This window comes from Carcharodon carcharias, chromosome 12 (assembly GCF_017639515.1).
Source record: "Carcharodon carcharias isolate sCarCar2 chromosome 12, sCarCar2.pri, whole genome shotgun sequence".
NCBI lineage: Eukaryota > Metazoa > Chordata > Chondrichthyes > Lamniformes > Lamnidae > Carcharodon > Carcharodon carcharias.
Genome location: NC_054478.1, coordinates 55,975,025 through 55,993,949, shown reverse-complemented (window position 1 = coordinate 55,993,949; position 18,925 = coordinate 55,975,025). Strand labels below are relative to the sequence as shown.

The window sequence follows — 18,925 nt, the reverse complement described above, 5'->3', positions numbered from 1 at the left end:
TGGGCCCGACCAACATGAGGATCCGTCCACTTTCGATTTTAAAAGCCATGGCAGTGGTCATGTATCTCGTCAGCTTCCCCCATCCTTTCCCCTCCTCCAGTCACCCATGTCCTCTCCCCCATCACTGAGAACCCCCCTCGGCATCACCTTCTACCACCACCACCCCACCCCCCGATCGTCACCTACCAAACTAAACCTTTGTCTTTCCAGGATATCCCACCCCCATCCACACTGACCTCCCCACCCTCCTCCTCCCCACTCCCAGGATCTGTGTCTGCCTCCAAGTTCCCAACGATCACCCTCACCATCTCTTCTAACACTACTGACACAGCCTCACCCTCCCACCCTACTGGCTCCCTCTGCCCCCTCTCACGATCACCATTCCCTCCTATCATACCCCTCAGTTCACTCCCCAGGAGGCAGCCATTGAGGCCACAGACCCCTCCCTTACATGTTCACCTGGATGACCCTGCCTCCCTTACTCTGTCCTCCATCCTCTCCCTCCCTACACCCCCCACCCCCGCCCCGCCGCACCGGAACTCCTTAACCCCTCTGCACACCCTCCTCCCCCTGAACTCCCTCCTTTACACCTACCTCCCCACTTGCAGTTACACCTTCCTCCACCCCCCCAACCCAACCTTACCCATCCCAAAATCTTCACTCATCACCCCCCAAGCCTCAAGCGCAATCCCACCACCCCACCCCCAAACACCGTTATTTCCACCCTTCCTCTTCCAGTTGCACCTAGACCCAACACACCTACCTCTCCCACCTAGACCTTCCTCCAGCTGCCCCCCGCCCAACCCCAGTACACCTACCTATCCCACTCACAGCTAGACCTTCCTCTCCCCCTCCGTCGATCATCCATTGCAGCCCATGGCCAAGGCCGTGATGCTCTGAAGCAGGCCCAAGACATCAACGGAGAACTCCCAACTTCCAACGGCTGCTTCATGGTGTAGCCATATCCTTGGGGATCCACCCAGCATTCAATGTACATGCTCCTCCAGGATCTGATAGCTGTAGGGCTCCAGCATCTTCCGCTTCTCGGAAGTCCACAATCTGAGCAAGGCCCTAACGGTAACGTCACACTTGTGCAGAGGTGTTCTGGGTCGGCATGTTTTAATGCCGACATAAAGTTAAATCAGGTGCGGGGTGTTGATTCTGGTCGGGCCTTACTTTGCATCCCATTACCGCGATGCAAATCGGGTTCACACCGGCCTCTGGCGGAATACGCGTTCTACCATGGTGGACACCATTGCATAATCCCACTGTATTTTCACCCTGACATGAAGCCAATTTCTGCCGCTCACGCCAAATTGACCCTCCTGCCCGCCATGACGCCTGCTGCCAATGGGACCGGACGATTCCAACTTAAGGGTTGAATTTTTGCTTTAGCGGTGGGAAACAGGAGCCAGGACCGTTTACAAGTCCTGAAATTGCCCCTGAGGAGAAACAGTCAGTGGAATCTTCTATGATCTCTGGTGGAAAGCCTGGAGGTGGGAAGGGCATTTAATTAGGCAGGATGTTGGCATACCTGAACGCTGCCACCTTCCTGCTTCCACTAGAATTATGTTATAGGCGGGAAGGCCCATGGTCTACCTTCCCACCCTGTCGCCAATTGAGGCCTTTAAGTGACCAATTCATGACCAATCAAGGGCCTCAACCCGCCACGGTTGGTATTAGCTTAGCTGCAGGTGGGCCCATCACCATGCCTGATAGAGGGACTGCGCTTTGAGAATGGGGGAGTTGTGGGGGCACTGAGAACCACCCCTCTGCCCTCGCTGCCAACCCTCTGCACCCCTCTCCCTGCAACACCCATGCTGCTATCCAGGGACCTTGGTGCTTGTCCTTCCAGCAGCAGCCGCAGCCAACCCCCCCCACCCCAGTGGCACCACTGAGCACAAGAACTGCCAGCCTCCGATCAGCCAGAGACTCTCAGTAGGCAAGACTTCCGCCCCCAGGGTCTTGATTCCAGGGGATACCCCATCGCTGGGCTCGCCACTGACTAATTAGCTTGCGGTTTGGCAGGCCTTCCTAAAAAGAGCAGCTCATTGGCTCTCCAGCCAGCAGGCGAGACCTCTGATGCCTCAACAAGATTCTGCCCCAGTGACTCTATGGGACTGTGACCAGGGTACTCCTTAAGTGGCATGAAGGCAGGTTCCCTTTACAATTAAGGGTGAAGGGCAGGCTCCTGAAGCTGGAAAGTTAATCAGAGTCCTTCCAGCTTCCAAGAAACTACTTGCTGCAAATATTGGTAAGTAACTGAGAGGGCGCTTCAATATGGAGGTGTGTCCTCAGTCACTTTTTGATGGAAATAGTACAGGAGACTAGCCTAGTTTCCAATTACAATGTTCAGGAGCGGGCAAGCCTTGGAATGTGGCATAGGTACACACCAGAAGCATAGTGCAGATGCCGCAGTGGAGCATGACCAGTAGTGGGATGAGGTGGGCACTAAAAGGAGGTTAATGAAGAGTCATAGTATGATGGGCGTGAGGCTGTGCAGATTAGAACAGACAATGAAGAGATACGTCAGAAGAAAGAGAAAAAGAGAAGAGCTACTGTAATTATGGTCTAGACAATAAATCTTTTGAATGGGGAAGGCGGGAGGAGAGGAATTGCACTGTCTTCTGTATAGTGGTCCATAAAATGCTGAGAATAGTTCAGAGAAAACTTTAGAAAAACAGCAAATCTCAAGCTCTAAGACCTACAAGAATGGGAACCAAAAATGTTGGGCAGATTTCCACAAGACTTACAGAATACAATGAGTAATTTTGTGACCACAGTATTTTGTGTTCTTCAGGTCATAAATTCAATTTTTGTTATTAAATTGTATATAATTGGGTGGTCACTGAAGAATTCAGAAAAAGAGTTATTTGTGGTTCGTGCTGACTCATGAATGATAGCTTTAAATGGGGGGAAAAAAAAATCACCAAAATGCTTGATTGCTTTTCCCACTTCTAAATGCAAGTTTTTGTCTAGTAAATGGAACTGGCCCTTGATTAGACCAAATATCCCACTGACTAAAAACAAATCCATCTGCATGATTAACACGCCAGATAGTTGTTATTTGAGTCAATCATAACTGATGCACAATGGGGTGGTTTATTTTCCTTTAGGCCTGTTTTTGAACCTGAAATGGACGGATTATACACACCAACCTGGAAACCCAAGGCCAGTCTGAAATGGAGCCTCATTATAGTTATTTAGGTGAACTGCTGACATGCTTCAACCAGTACCTCATCCATTTTAAGCAAATTAATACTGGGTTGCAACTAAGCCACTGCTTAGGCTACAACAGCTGCTGAAGAATTTTGAATGACGCAGACCTGACTCCTGCCCCACTTATTACTATCTAATTTTCCAGAGGCAACGTGAAACAGATATTAGGCCTTAAACATATATGCCAATGAGAGGCCCAAAGCCAATGTCAACATAACAGAGCAGAGGCACTTGAAAAACACCCTGACCCAAAATCAGGTCAGATGTCTTTCAGGCAAACTTTGTTTCTTTTGAGCCTGTTGCAAGCCTGTAATTGTACACCTGCCTCTACGGCTTTCAGGGATGTGATTCACAGATGTGTTGCAATGGAGGGACCCTTTTAATGCATAGAATCAGCCTGCTGTAAATTAGCAATTAGCCATCAAAGCAACACGATCAGAAACAATATCATTAAAATGAAGTTTTAAAAAAATTATTTACATTGCATTTTAGTTATTTCAACATAGGTTATTGATTTAGAAAACAGCAAACACATAATGAAACTGGCAAATTGACTATTCAGCCTGCCTTGAAAAGTCAGCTACAAAACCAAGGTATTAAGTTGACACTATAAACAGTAATTTAGTGAAGCTTAGGGGGCAGGATCTTCCGGTCAAGGAGCAGGGACGGGGCCTGCTCACCGATGTGTAAAATGACGTAGGATGACATTGGGCAGAACTCCCGACATCACCTGGTGTCATTTCCATTTTCAGGTTGGCGGGGGCGCAGCTCTCAGCTGCGCACCCGCCGACCTGTCAACAGCCTATTGAGGCCATTGAGAAACTAATTCAAATCATTAATGGACCTGCCCGTCCAACCTTAAGGTCCAACCTGGCAGGCTTCAGAAAAAGCAGGAAACCTCATCCATAGACAGGATGAGGTTTCATGAGATTATTTAAATTTTTAATAAAGGTTTCAGTTAAAGTTATGGACATGTCCCAACTCATGTGACAGTGTCGCATGAGGGGACATGTCAGGGAAATTCTTCTACCACTTTTATTGCAATCAGTGCGCTCTTTCGCGCGCATGTGTGAAAAAGCGTACTCCTGGCTGAAGGAATCCTCCCCGACCGCACAGGGAACGCAAAGCGCTTCTTGGCGGTGGTCACAATGAAGGCCCGTCCACATAAAATGACAGCATGCCCCCGATTGGAGGCGTGCCCGCCCACGCCCGCTCCTGCACTTCCCCCTCAATTAAAAGGAGTATTTGTGTGGTTTCAACAAAAATAGTACAGAATTTGAAGAGGGAGGAATATAAGCTAATTTATAATTAATTATAAGTAAGAGACTGGAGTTTCCACAGTAGATACAATTGAAAATCTGGGCAGAAAATTTACCCAAAATTGCACTAGTTTTTAGGTGATTGTGTCTCTCCCCACCACCCCCCCCCAAGTTGCTTCTCAAACTCACTTGCATCTTGCCGAACATAAAATCTGCCATGACTCAGAGCAATCAGGCAGTGCTTTAGAATGTAATTTTTAAAAATAATTTTGACTTTAAATATTCCTTGATATATTTAAGAGGGTTATCTTGACGAAGTTTGATTAATGCAGCTAATTTCACCCCCCAAATAAAAATATGCATTTTTATTCAGAGTTTTAGTACAGCATGAGGAAACAGATTTGAATTAACTGAAGATAACATTTAAAAAAAACTATACAGAAAAATTTGCTAGTTATATTGGTGTAGTCAATTACTAAGTAAATTAAAAAATTATATTTAAAAGCTTTAAAATGTGCTTTTTAGCAACCTTGAGGCCAAAAATAACAGCTTAATTATAAGAGCCTTATTAAAGATCCACACATGGGTGCAATTAGCAGTGGTTCCCATTAGTGATCAATTCAATCTGAAGACACAGCCTGTTGGGGGCAGGGCCAAATTCTATCTCGATGTTTCCAAACTAGTGCAAAGGGACAGTGGAAACTCGATTTATACTGGATGTAATTTGTGCTCGAAAGTTTGTGTGCTCGTATGTCTTAATGTTGGTGAACTGTTTGAAAATAAATAGCGTAACATAGCAGAAAGCATTTTTCCTCAACATCGGCCTCTATTTGTTTTCTCACACCATACAACTTTGAATGGAGGAAGAGCAGCAGCAGCAGCCGCCATCTACCACCTAGAAGAACAAAGGGCAGCAAGCGCATAGAAACCAGGAAAATTTGGCAAGTTCCCTTCCAAGTCACATACCATATGGACTTGGAACCATATTGCCATTCCTTCACTGTTGTCAGGAAGATATAATTCTCACAATGTTATTGGGATTTATTGTAAAATAGAGTAATATAGAGAGAGAGAGAGAGAGAGAGAGAGAGAGAGAGAGAGAGAGAGAGAGAGAGAGAGAGAGAGAGAGAGAGAGAGAGAGAGAGAGAGAGAGAGAGAGAGAGAGAGAGAGAGAGAGAGAGAGAGAGAGAGAGAGAGAGAGAGAGAGAGAGAGTGTGTGTGTGTGTGTGTGTGAGTGTGAGTGTGTGTGTGTATATATAAAAAGGAGACTTAATTGGATGAAAGGCAGGTGGTCTGAAGGCTTTGATACAAACATGGGGGAAGTTTAGAATGTAAGGTAAAAGGGCTTTTGCACTTTTAAACAAACCAGACAGGATTGTTTTCAAAGGAGGGGTGAAATGTGTCATCTAGCCATGTGAAGTTTAGAAACAGTGTGTTTATTTTTCCCCAAAGATTACTGATAATAAAAACCTCTCAAAGCACTAAGTTTTAATCAGGAAGATAAATTCCAAAGACTTGGTGAAACAATGGGAATATGCATTCAAAAGGGAAAATATGTATAAAAGAGCGAAGGCTGTGCGTAAGGGTAGACATTTTAAGATCTTACATGTATGAAAAACCTTCAGCATCAATGCCTCAAGCTGCTGTCTTCAAAGGACTGAAGTTAAGAAAACTCACTTTGAATTCAACTTGTTCAGGGCAGCATCATACGGACTCGAAATGTTAACTGTATTCCTCTCTGCAGATGCTGTCAGACCTGCTGAGTTTTTCCAGCTATTTTTGTTTTTGTTTCAGGGTAGCATGCTGGTTCTTTTAAAATCTATGGGCAGAATTTTTCTCTCGTCGGGCGGGCACGTGCCCGACCCAAACAAGAATAAAATAGCATGCGTAGACATTGGGCAGGTGAGAAGCAGCAGCGCGCCCGCCAATAAGTAAGCAGCTTACTAAGGCCATTAATGAATTAAATTGAATTTTTCGCTACCCGTCCAACCATTCGATTGGCAGGTGGGCAAAAAGGCGAAGTGGCCTTTGGATTTTTTATGAAACCTCAGCCGTGGGTGGGATGAGGTTTCCAACAATAATTAATAAAATAAAAATTATTAAATCTCATTTATAGCATGTCCCTGCTCATGTGACAGAGTCACATGAGGGGACATGTTCACCTTATTTTTTAAACCTTTATTTGTACTATTCTAAATTTCAGCCAGCGTGAAATTGCAGTCGGGGCCAGATCACAGGCAGTGGTTGGTTTCGCGACTGCTTCCGGGCTCACCCATCGCGCCCACCTGATAAGGGCAAAATTCAGCCCTATGTGACTTACAGTTGCCTTAACAAAAGTGTTGCCTTAACAAAAGTGTAACTGGGAGTTAGATTGATTAGGGTATTTAGAAGTTTTCATTGCAGTAATTTGTAGATCTATGTACGTACTTAAAAACCATTTCTCTTATTAATAAATGTTTAATCTAGTTTTATAAGACTTGGTGCATCTAGAAATTTTTGCAAGCTGAAAAACAAGTTGCAGCAGTTGTTTCAAGCTTCCCTTTGGGATTTGAACAACTCAACATTTACCATCGGCTGTGCCATAACAAATGTCACTTGTTCAACATCCTGGTACTCCCTCTTTAACAGCACTGTGGGTGTACTTACATCACATAGACTGCAGCAGTTCATAAAGTGGCTCACCACCACCTTCTCAAGGACAATTAGGGATGGGAAATTAATGCATGTCTTGGCAGTGACACACGCATCCCATGAATAAATAAAAATGTCTCAACAACCGCCTCTGGTGGGCCTATTAGAACACAATAGGTGGAGGAGAGTTACTTGTAGCAGGGCTTATGTGTCCCATGGTGTCTGTAGTCCAAGGGGCAAATTGGACCATCCCAAAAATGCAGGCAGGGATTGCAAATGTGCAATTAGTCTGTACCCATTACTTCTGATACAGGCAACATGCCAGCTTCAGCTCTAGAATGGCGACACTAGGATCAGGTCAGCATTACATTCTACTTTAATGTTACAATCTGCTTACACTGCATACTTTTTGCACATGTTCACTGCATGCATGGCAATACCCTCACCAAAATGCCCAGCACAGCTTGTACCTGAAGACTGTGCATGTGCTGCAGGTACCATTTTGGAGCCAAATGGTACTCGCAGCACCAGAAAAACAGGTGCACAGCAAGCGAATATTGTGACCCAACAGTTGGTTTCCAGGATCTATCTGAGGTGCATTGCATCAGATTCTTGCTGGTGGAATACTTTCTCAGTGGCTGTCAATGTCACCACCATCCTCAACAGATCCAGACAGATTTAGCCAAGTAACATAAGATAAATTTTAAAAAGCCATCAGGAAAACTTACAATTTACAGTAAAAGGCTGAATGAAACATTTGGATTTGAACATGCTGCATTAACAAGAGCTCTCACTATAATTTCACTCGTGGACGGTCAGTGAATCTGACAAAAGCTTATTAGTCAGCAGAAGTTAGTACAATTAATACAAAGTTAAACAATCTTATTTGGCTTTAATTCCTAACCTCTTGACAGTTTCTTAATACAAACTGCAGTTTAGCAAGGTACATTGCATGTACCCAGTGCAAAGTCTAAAGATAGACAGAATGAAGACATGGACTCACATCATATAATAATATTGCAGCCATGGTCAATGTTATTGTTAATTAGACTCCTCAGAAATGCAATGAATGTTTTTATTTTATGATTAGTCATGTCGCGGGAAAGCAATTCAGTCATGAAGGGTAATATTCTTACCTTTTCTCCAAAATTAAGTTTTGCAAAGACAAAGGTTTTCAAGCAAACACTTGATCCACATATTGAAGGCTCAATGCTGTCTCTAAAGAATTTCTCCAAATACATCCCAAAATATGGCCAGGCTTGTTTAACAATCTGGTTCAAAAAATTATAATATTAGAAATGCACGTACACAGATGATATCTATGTAATGTGAAGCTCCGAACATCCAAGTTTAATTCAGTGAAGACTTACAATATTGACACAATTAGCTTTTCTAATGTATCTATCAACTAAACAATAATGAGTATCTCTATTTCCATAAGTGCTCAGAAAACCCATGCATCCTTAATTCTTACTTTAAAATACATTAAATGTAGTCACAGGAGCTTCCTGCCCAGTACTTGGATATAGGAGATATGCCCCTGAATGACAAAGATAGGCTCTCTGCCACATCTTTTCTTAGCCTGGAAATTCAAAAGCATCCATTGCCGGCAGCAGAATAGGGAGGTCCGAGAAGCCCTAGGTATCTGGCCTAGTATCTCATTAACGTGGAGCTTTTGTGGCTGGAAGAGCCCCCTGGTCTAAAGTGAAGGAAGATGGAGACCAGGGGATGGGGAGGAGATCAGGCAGGGGGATATCTGGGTTGGAGTGCTTTAACGTTGGGCAAGTCTTTCAAGACTGCAGCTCACAATGGCCCAGGCTGCCTCAGGTCAAGCTAATGTTGAAGCGGGGACCTCACGCGGGTAACAGGAGCCTTATTTGCAAATACCCAAGACTTTGAGTTGGACCTAATTGAGCAAGTAATGGAAAAAAGAAACGAATTCCATTCATAGAACATCTTCTGACATATTGAATAACTTTACACACAAATAATTATTTTGAAATGAAATGAATGTTTTAAGCAAAAGTAACAGTAATCTGTGTGCAACAGGATCCCCCAAATCAATAAGATGAAACTTCTGTTTTAGTTGCATTGTTTATGGAAGGATTGTTAGTTTGGACACTAGAAAACTCACTGTTTTTCTTCAAATAGTGTTGTGGAATCTTTAACATCCACCTGAACCACTGGACCAAGCAGAAGGAACCTCTATTTAAAAATGTTTAATGCGAAGGACAAATTTCCAATGTTTTGCACATTTCAATGTTTATGAAGCAAAATTGTGACAGTGAAGCATAGACTGAGAGTGTTGGCTTACTGGAGAATGTAATCCTAAAGGTACTCAAGTTCTCACGCAACTGAACTATAGCAATGTATGCATTATAGGTGAGGTACTTATAGGTCAAAGGGACTAGTGTCCTAAAGTAAGGAACAGAAATGGAGAAAGCTGACAAAAGAGGGGCTCTGTTCCTAAGGTATGTGTTAGGAATGCAGTGCCCTTGAGACTACAGTCCAAAAAGCAAGATATAGATTATTTGATACCAGCCTCAGTAACATGCAATGCATAAATCAAACAGACACGTGGAGAGGAGTCAGTCATAAAAAGGGACATGGAGCAGTCAAGTGGTGCAGCCCATCAAGTTTAACAGCTATTGATAGGAAAATTGAATGGTTTAATAGATTTAAACACTTATAGGAGCGCATTTGACATGTAGCCAGAAATTGGAATGTTATTAATTGATAGTTGTTAACTTGCTGATATTCCCAATGTTCTGTTGCAGCAATAAAGTTGAAAGCTTTTAGTGTCATTCTCATTAAAGTTGATTTAAAAAATCAAAACAATCATTGTCGTGCTCTTATTTAAATCTGTAATTTAACTTAGCCAAGATACTGATCTAACATATTTAAACGATTGCTGGTGGAATTAGTAGGGGAAGCAATAGAAGTTTCCAAGTTTAAATATTTAGATAGGGCGGTCATTCCAAACAAAGCTTCAATTTGAGAGAATGCTGATAAACTGGTTTTCACATTAAAGGACTAAATAGCAACCACCTACCTGGGAACCCAGGGAAAAAGAGGCAAGATGGGTATTGTTAGGGTCTAATTGGCTCTATAATAATTCATCTGATGCTGGAAGCCAGGAAATAAGACTTGATAATCTAACACTTGATGAAGTTAGTTGAGGGATAGGTGACAAGAGAGCAGAGATTACAAAAAAGCTTTGATTGGCAAGCTGTGGCAAGTGATGTTCCCCAGGGACAAGCAATAGATCCTCAGCTTTTCCTCAAACATCTATGGCTTAGCTGAAATAAAAGTATGCATCCGAGTTTGCGGATGAAATTATGTAAGAAACACAGCATTGTGCAGAGGGGAACAGTTAGTTTAAAAAGGGCTTGGACAAACTATAAAGTGGGCAAAACTATGGTAGACAGAGTTCAATGTGGGAAATGTGAGGCCATCGACTTTCAATCCGAGAAACACAAATCAAAATTTTTATTATTGATTCATGGGACATGAGCATTGCTGATAAGACCTGTATTTATTGCCGATTCCTAAATGGCCTCAAGAAGATGGTGGTGAGCTGCCCCCTTGAACTGCTGTAGTCTGTGCAGTGAAGGTATTCCCACAGTACTGTTAGAGATGGAGCTCCAACACCCAGCAATGATGAAGGAAGGGCAATATATTTCCAAGTCAAGGTGGTTAATGGGTTGGGGGAGGGGGGGCATGCAAATTAGCAGTGGCGATGTTCCCATGCACCTACTGTCCTTGTCCTTCTATGCAGTAGAGGTCTGGGTTTGACAGGTGCTGTCAAAGGAGCCTTGCAAGTTGCTGCAGTACATCTTGTAGATGCACCATGCTGTCACAATGCACTGGTGGTAGAGGGGATGAATATTTAAGATGGTAATTAGGACGTTCAACGAGAATAGGCTAGGAGCTGCGGGAAAGTAATGAGGAGTCTGTGTGCACAAGTCACTAAAAACTATTGCAAAGGCACTACAAACGTAATTGAAAAGGCAACTGTACCTTGGCTTTTATTTCAGAAAGAAGGTACACTGGCCTTGAGAACAGTACAGTATGGAGTCACCAGAATGATACCAGGCCAACAGGTTAAATGAACAATGCAGTTTAACAAACATGACTTATATTCCCTTTAAAGGTTGAGAGGATATTTAACTGAGCTGTTTAAAATTACAAAGGAATTCAATCAGATTTATACTGAGAAACTATTTCCTCTGACGGGCAAGACAAAAAGGAGCATAATTTTAAAATTAGAGCTAAACCATTTTACAGTGAAATATCCTGGCAGAATTCAGATCTTAAATAGGACTAACATTGACAACAATTCCACTGCATTGTAAACAATTTTCTGAAAGGCAAGTCTAAGTCTTTAACTTAAAACATAATAATTTAAATATAATTCTCTTCCCCTTACCTTGTTTAACCATTCCACTCTTTCTATATCTGGAAAATGAACCTGAAGAAAGAAAAAGGTTAATATAAAATAGTTGAAACTTGCAGAGAAATCTGGGTAGAATCCATTGTATGATCAACTTTGAAATATATTTTAGTAATATTCCATCAGCAATAAGGCCAGCCTGTGTGTACTTGTGCCCAGATTTTTCTCCACTCATCTTCCTCAATTTCTCCTTCTCAAACGATCCACATTCTGACTCTGGCTAAGACTGCATGGCTGGATAACTGTTCTATTAATCACCAATATCTATCACATTGACAATTTTGGATAGAATAGCCCTGAAGCCATATTTATTGCTCACTCCAGGCAGCTTAAAATTTCTTCAAATTTGACCAAATTAAATTCCCCAGACATACCTACCTTCTATCCAATAGTCCTTGCCTTCTACACAATGGGACAGATTTTTGCAGTCTTCCCGATGATGCAGACCTTTAGAGAGTAGCCGACAGGACTTGGATGTAGAAGAAATTGTGTAGTTTTAATAGAGCAGTTTTAATAGAGCTCTTTGTTGCCACAACCCCAAAGGCTAGCATTGTCATTATGAATGCTTGGCTGACTTTCAAATGCTACAATTATCTCAATGAGAGGTTCTGAATTAACAATTTGATTGACAGCTTAAAGAGGCTATTAGGCGATTAGTTGTTTTTATATGTGATCTGAATAGAAGTTTGTTTGTTTTTTTTGTGAGAGATCAATCACCTAGGGAGATTTAAAAGCTTTGAATGGATTTCATGAATGGGAGGTTTTTCACTATGCAGTGTATATGAGTGAGACCTGTTTAGATTGTTAAGAGATTTTTTCATCTTCACATGGCTCCCGAGGTCTGCCCATAGTGAATATTGAGTGAGTGGTTATGGAGGTACCATGGGGACTATGAGAGAGCATGGTGGTTGGGCAAGGGGACATGAGTTGGCATGGAGGCTATGAGGACATGAGTTCATATGGAGGGCATGAGGGGCCATGGAGGATGGGTGGGGGTTGAGGGGTGTAAAGGGTGAGGGCTAGAAGGCTTAACAGTTTATAAAACAACTGAGATGAAATTACAGAGAACCAAGGCAGGCATTTTACATCTGAATGTGGAGGCACATTTCAATGTACAAACAGCCACACTTAGTTTTTTTTTTAAGGAAATCTGATTTTCCCCTGAATTCCCAACCCTGGACCCATTTTCCTCTGGCCTTTTTGCAGGTTGGGAATACCTAGTGTGCAAAACAAACACCCCCGTCCCAGCTGAAACTGGGTTTGTAATTTAAATGGAGAATGCAAATTGGATTTCCTCGTGCACACCAGTTCTGTCTGGTGGTGAAAGATTTTGAAAGCCCATTAATTAAAAGCACACCAAGATTTGAGAGTTCAGAAAAAATATGGAAAGCCGGCCGAGGAATTTGTAACATTCTGAAATGTCAGTGTAAAGTGTTTTCACAATTTCAAGTGTCTCTATTAGGTAATGATTTCTAATCTATGTGTGTTTATAATGCATAGAGATCTGTCCTTTAAAGGTAAGTTCACCCTAATATTGACCAGCCTTCTGTACTTGTTCACATGCATTTACAGTACTTTTTCAATGAAGGAAGCACCATAATACAGTGAAAAATGTTACAACAGCCTATGCTGTCATCTTTTCTACTTTAATTTAAATGACTCTAGCTGTCATCTTTTCTACTTTAATTTAGATGACTCTAGCTAATAAAAAAAAACTGGCTTTAACACTTGAAAGTCTACACATGGAAAAAAAATTAAACCACCTGCTCCTTTATATTGATTAACAGGAACGCTTGATTTGAAATTGAAATTAGCAATCTGTGTTCTTTCCTTCACAGAGCACTGTTTGGACAGCTGTGGCCATTTTGAATGTTTGACTGAGTTTCAAGAGCTAATGGGTGTAAGCACACCAGGGGTTGAAATTTCCCCCCATTGGAGGCAAAGTTGAAGGGTGGGCGCGCACAGACGCGCTTCCGATCAGCATCCCCGATCAGGGGCGCAGCGCCATTTTACGTGGGCAGGCCAATTAAGGCCCACCCAGCACGATGTCCGCATGGAAGCGCTATGTGCTTTCTGTGCAGGCAGGGGAGGGGGGGGGGGGGTGTTGAATCCCAAATTCGAGAGCGCGTTCTTCCATGCATGCGCAAGCTAATAGGATTTCATGTATTACAAGGCTTTTTTCACATGACAGAATGCATTTTTCTTTCAGTGTCAATGAAATGGAGGCTTTTATTAAATGGTGAGAGGTTTATTTATTTTCCCAAGGAATATATATTTCTTTGCACTGATGTTGCATGGAATCTGAGGACTGCACATAGTTCACACTGGGTGAGTAGCAATGAAGGATACATGAGGGCATAGAGGAGGCACGGGTGATCGGAGGAGGCATGGAAGTGGCAGAGGTGATCTGAGGGGGCATGAGGGAAATGGGTAAGGGAGGTGAGGTTTAGGGAGCCTTTAAACACTGTTGGGAGATATTATACTATGTTGAAAAAAAAGGCAGGCCTTCTAACCGGCTTACCTGCTCACCCACACACCTCATGTACTCCTGCATGACTCACAAACTATGCTGTGAACCTGATCCCAGTGTGAAAAGGCAAAAATGGTGTGTGAAGTCACACATGGGTCAATGTGCAGTTTGCGAGCTTGAAAAAGTGTGCAGGTTGGGCTTTCCCAAGCACAGAGGAAGGTTTGGCCCATGTCACTGGCCAATTATAATCACAACAATGACTTCTTTCCTCATCCCTTCCTAATCTATTTTCCTGCAATTATGCAAAACAGGCTGACCATATTTCAGGAACCAATACAAATATTTAACTAATGCAGAGAAGAGTTGTGATCAGCTGGTGTATGTCCTTGATACCTATAAAAAATTGCGGGCAAAACGAGAGGTCTGGAATTTCCTAGAAAGTTTTGACATAACTATGGTCCAAGAGTGATATTGGAGTATTTTACTTTGAGGAAATTTGTGTTGCTTCTAAAGATAAGTCTACTGAAACCCTCAGCCGCTTACTTAGATAATGCTACCCCCAGGCAAAATACCAGCTCACATGAGTTTCCTGTATTTATCAGAATAATTGTCTAGGTTTTGTGGTTGTAATGATTGCAAAGCTGTCAGTGTTTGCCATCATTACTCCACTGAAACTTCTGGAGTTCACACATGTGCAGTTGAATGTGGAAATCCAGAAATGCTGCCAGTAATTCTACACTTCTCCAGAGGGTGCACTGTTGAAGCCCTCCAGTCGACAATTAGAAATTGCTGAACTGAAAATAACTTGTCTCAATGTAAAAACCATAGAAAAAGTTACACATTGTTTAAGGAGCTTATAATGGTGTACCAAGTTCAAATTTACAGTTGAACAGCCTCACTGACACTAAGAAACTAACCTTATATTTGCAGAATATCAGTTTTTCAATAATAAAAAATGTTTACACTTTAAACTTTTCATAAAGTTTGATATTTCAGTTTTTATCTTAATCACAATTCTATGCCCATAGCATTAAATTTTGCAGTTTAATGATATGGGCATAAATAAAAATGCATAATAAAATAAGCACATTTTATTTCCTGGTTTATTGTAAGAACACTTCAAGGTGACTAGCAGCTTGCCCTGCCTGATTGGAATCAATGCTGCCAGATACCTTGACACCTCCTTGACTTGGTGTCAGATTTAACTAATGTTGGGAAAGTGGAAATCCATGCCACAGAAGGTCACTAATTCTTTGTGGGGAACTTTCTTTGGAGGTCAATGGCGAGCACTGTCACTTCACCACTCACCGCAAAATCCAGGCCTTGTATTGGTATAGATTTATGCCCCAAAATTTAGGCACATCATGACCTATTTGTCACCTGATATCAACATTAATTGGAATTTCTGGAGTTTGATAGCAATTCTTTGCATTTGAAAAAAAAATCTTATTGGAATCTGCATTATACTTAAATCAAAGCTCTGTTAGTCTCCATGCACCTGAAACTTAACAGGAATGGTCTTTCCAATGTGAATAACTTGGTTTTGCATGAAGGTGGAAAAGAAACAGCATAGGCAAAAGGCTCTGAGAGTGAGGCAATTTAGTCAAAGCCCCAGTCACCATTACCCCTACAACTGTACACATTTTGCCCCAGATTTACATTTTCATTTAGGCAAATGAGCACTGCAGAAAACCTTTGAAATAAGTTATACTGGCAAGGTCCATATAGGAGTCATTTAACTTTTGACACCATTTCTGTAAAGTGGAATCCAAGGAATTTAGGGGCAATATTAACTAGAAATAGCCAATATCAAGTCTAAACTCTCTTCTTTGTGCACCATTTGTACAAGCAACACATTCAAATTTAATAGACAAAATTTTAAAAGTTGACATGGGGCAATGTAATGGTATCTCAATTTACAGTTTCTGCAGTAATTGTAAGCTAAGCCTTTTCTTACTGTTATGGGGACCATGTGACTGTATAGACAAATCAGCCCTAAGTGCGGGGAATCTTAGGGGCGGAGCTTTTTAGCCTTGGTCTTGGAGCAAGCATGTAGCCTCACCAGGAGTTTACTGTTTCTTACAAGAAACCTGCCCTGCACTCCTAAATTTATTACAGTTTCATTGTTACTTTGCTACAAATTCACTCATGGCTGAACTTGCCACAAAATGACAATGAAACTGTGAATGACATACTGTACTGTTACATTGTCAAGTAGAACCGCTAATTTATACATTATGCATAAATCATTACTTTATAATAGATGCTATTAAATCAGGAAACATTTCGTTCCAAAAATATTGCTGAAAACCAAGTGTATGTCATTGGAAATTAGTAAGATACAATTATGGTACTTATGTACATTTAAAAATGTTAACGATTGCAAGAAATTTTTTAAGAGTGCAATTCCCTATATTTTTGTGAAGATACTATGAAATATGCAACTTTTATAATAGCTTATTCATTTTTAAAAATGGTTGCCTATGTTAAAAATATTGTAATAAAAGATAGACTGTGGTTAACATTCTAAAGCCACTGATGTAAATACAAGTACAAGGATACTTGATGTACTATGCAAGACATGATTTTGTTCATATTATATGCTCTACTCAAATTATTCTATCTAAGCAAGGTATAGATAACATAAATGTGAATCATATGCTCAAATTATATTTCTGATTAATTAAATTTCATAATTAAAATAAAAAACATATGGCTACAAATTAAACAGCTTGTATCAACCACATGTTCCTTCTTGCAATGTCCAGAACATGTATATCGAAGCTTGCACTAAGTTGGACAACAAAGTTAATCCATTCAAAGTTCATTAGTTCCTTCTTTCCACCAGACCATGCATTTCAGTAGATTTTGAATACATCTGCTTACATGCAAGTAAATTCCACTTCACTGGAGGACTATTACATTATGCATGGTAGAAAAGAGAAGAAATTTCTGATAGATATCAGTACCCAGAGACAGACTTTCAAACATGCTTACTTTTCCACTTTAGAAACTTGTGCAAGTGATTGGGGTTGAGTACAGATGTATGCCATTTGAATAACCTGAGAAACCATAGAAATGTTACTGAAGGCTGAGTATTAAACCTAAGAGAAATGCTCAATGTGCAAACTTTGAATAAAAGATAGCCTCTAGAATGCATTTTAGCACGGTCAAAACATACAAAACTTTATCAGAGTTAAAAGGTAAATACGATTGAAAACTGCCAATCAGATCAATGATACTTGAGTTACGGCGTGTTATAGTAAGTTTAGAGAAAGCCTACAGTGGACAAGAGTGAAATATGTAGTTTCTATTCAGAAGGACAGAAATGAATGTTCAGTTACTTGACCAATTATTCTGCTATGCCCCCAGTGTGACATTAGATATTAACAGAAAATTTATTGTGCCTTTTTTTGGGACATCTCAATTTAACAGTGGGATAGTTTATATCCAAAGGCATTGGTCCCATCATCAAATTCATGGGCACACTTAAATATGCAAATTAGAGGCCTAATATCTGTTAAAGGACCTATGAGAAGTTGGTCACCAATGAGTGAGGCAGAGGTTGGGCTTGCCCCACTCAATTCTTCAATGGCCCCCAGTCAAATTATAACCACTTACATTTATGTTTATAAAAAAAAACTCATCCCCATGGAGCCAGAAAGAACAGAAATATTTCCCTTACTCCACATGAGATGTGATCACCACCCACCTCCCCAAACTTTATCCTGCCAAGTCCCCTCCCCGAATTTACTTTTGGGCGGCTACTGGCAGCACAGACGGACCAAAACTGACATCACTTGGCTGGTGAGACTATTCACCTGAACACAAATCATTCGATATCCCCTCTAAATAGCCTTGATTATTAAAAAATTTCCTCATGTCTAGATAAATGGCAAAACCCGGTGCCTTACATTCTCGGTCATGTCTTATCTTAAACAGTTATGAATATTTTGTGCTTTTTAAACTTACGAACTTAGTAAAATGCTTGTGATTTGTTGAGACTGTATTCTGTCTCTCAGCTCCCTCCTTCACTGCTGTGAAACTGCTCAGAGGCTTCACAGATTCAATGAATGGAACAAAGACTGAACAAATCTGAACAATATATTTATAAAATGGGACTTCCTGATAAACTTAAAAAACTTATAAATAGAAACACCATTTCTGTATTCCAAACAAAGGTCTTTAAAAGTTCATTTAAGAGAAATGTGTCTACTTTGTTTCGGAGGTGTGCAACATACCCATTTGTTCCTGGACTAGGTGACCTTAATTTGGTTCTTTAATGAGGCATTGGCAACCCACTCATACTTGCCTGGCTGACACAATCCTAAATGCTTGCAACCCTTGCCAGTCACACATTGAAGCAAAAGAATGATATCATAATAGCGCTAAAAAGGTCCTGATGGAACAGTCAATGCACTTAACAGATTTTATGATACAGGAATCTGTTTTACAAAGTGGAAGGGTTGTACACTCAGGAAGAAGACACTGCTTGTGCCCTTCACTACAGAGACCACAGAACAGGACATTGATATAATCAAAGGGTTCTCAGGCCTTTACTCAACATTTGAAAACATCCTCAATTGAATTTCTTCCAAACTATAGAAGTTACCCCAAAAAGACATGAAAATAATGGGATTGTATTGTCATGCTGATATTTTCCAGAATATAATTACGTTGAGCTGAGAATTCATTAACCTGCAGTTCCCTTGGGAATTCCTCAGTTATCCCACTGAAATCTGGAAGCACATCTATTCAGTTGCTTTGCTCTTCCAGTTTAAAAAAGTCAATTTAGAAATTACTTCTCACCTGCTTTTTACCCCATTAATAAACTTATTAAAAAAATAATCAAAACATAAAGTTTGATGTCTCATTCATATTTTTGATTGGAAG

The 18,925-nt window shown here is 41.1% G+C and overlaps 1 protein-coding gene across 3 annotated transcripts in view; it reads right to left on the bottom strand.

Annotated features, from left to right (window-relative positions):
• The window catches only part of LOC121284785 (extended synaptotagmin-3-like), a 137,078-nt gene that overhangs the window by 108,153 nt on the left and 10,000 nt on the right, over positions 1 to 18,925 (bottom strand). For all 3 annotated transcript variants that reach the window (XM_041200434.1, XM_041200435.1, XM_041200436.1), the window contains 2 exons: positions 11,539 to 11,580; positions 8,246 to 8,380 (listed from right to left, as the gene is read on the bottom strand). In XM_041200434.1, the coding sequence (XP_041056368.1) occupies positions 8,246 to 8,380; positions 11,539 to 11,580 (177 nt within the window). The remainder of the gene's footprint in view (positions 1 to 8,245; positions 8,381 to 11,538; positions 11,581 to 18,925) is intronic.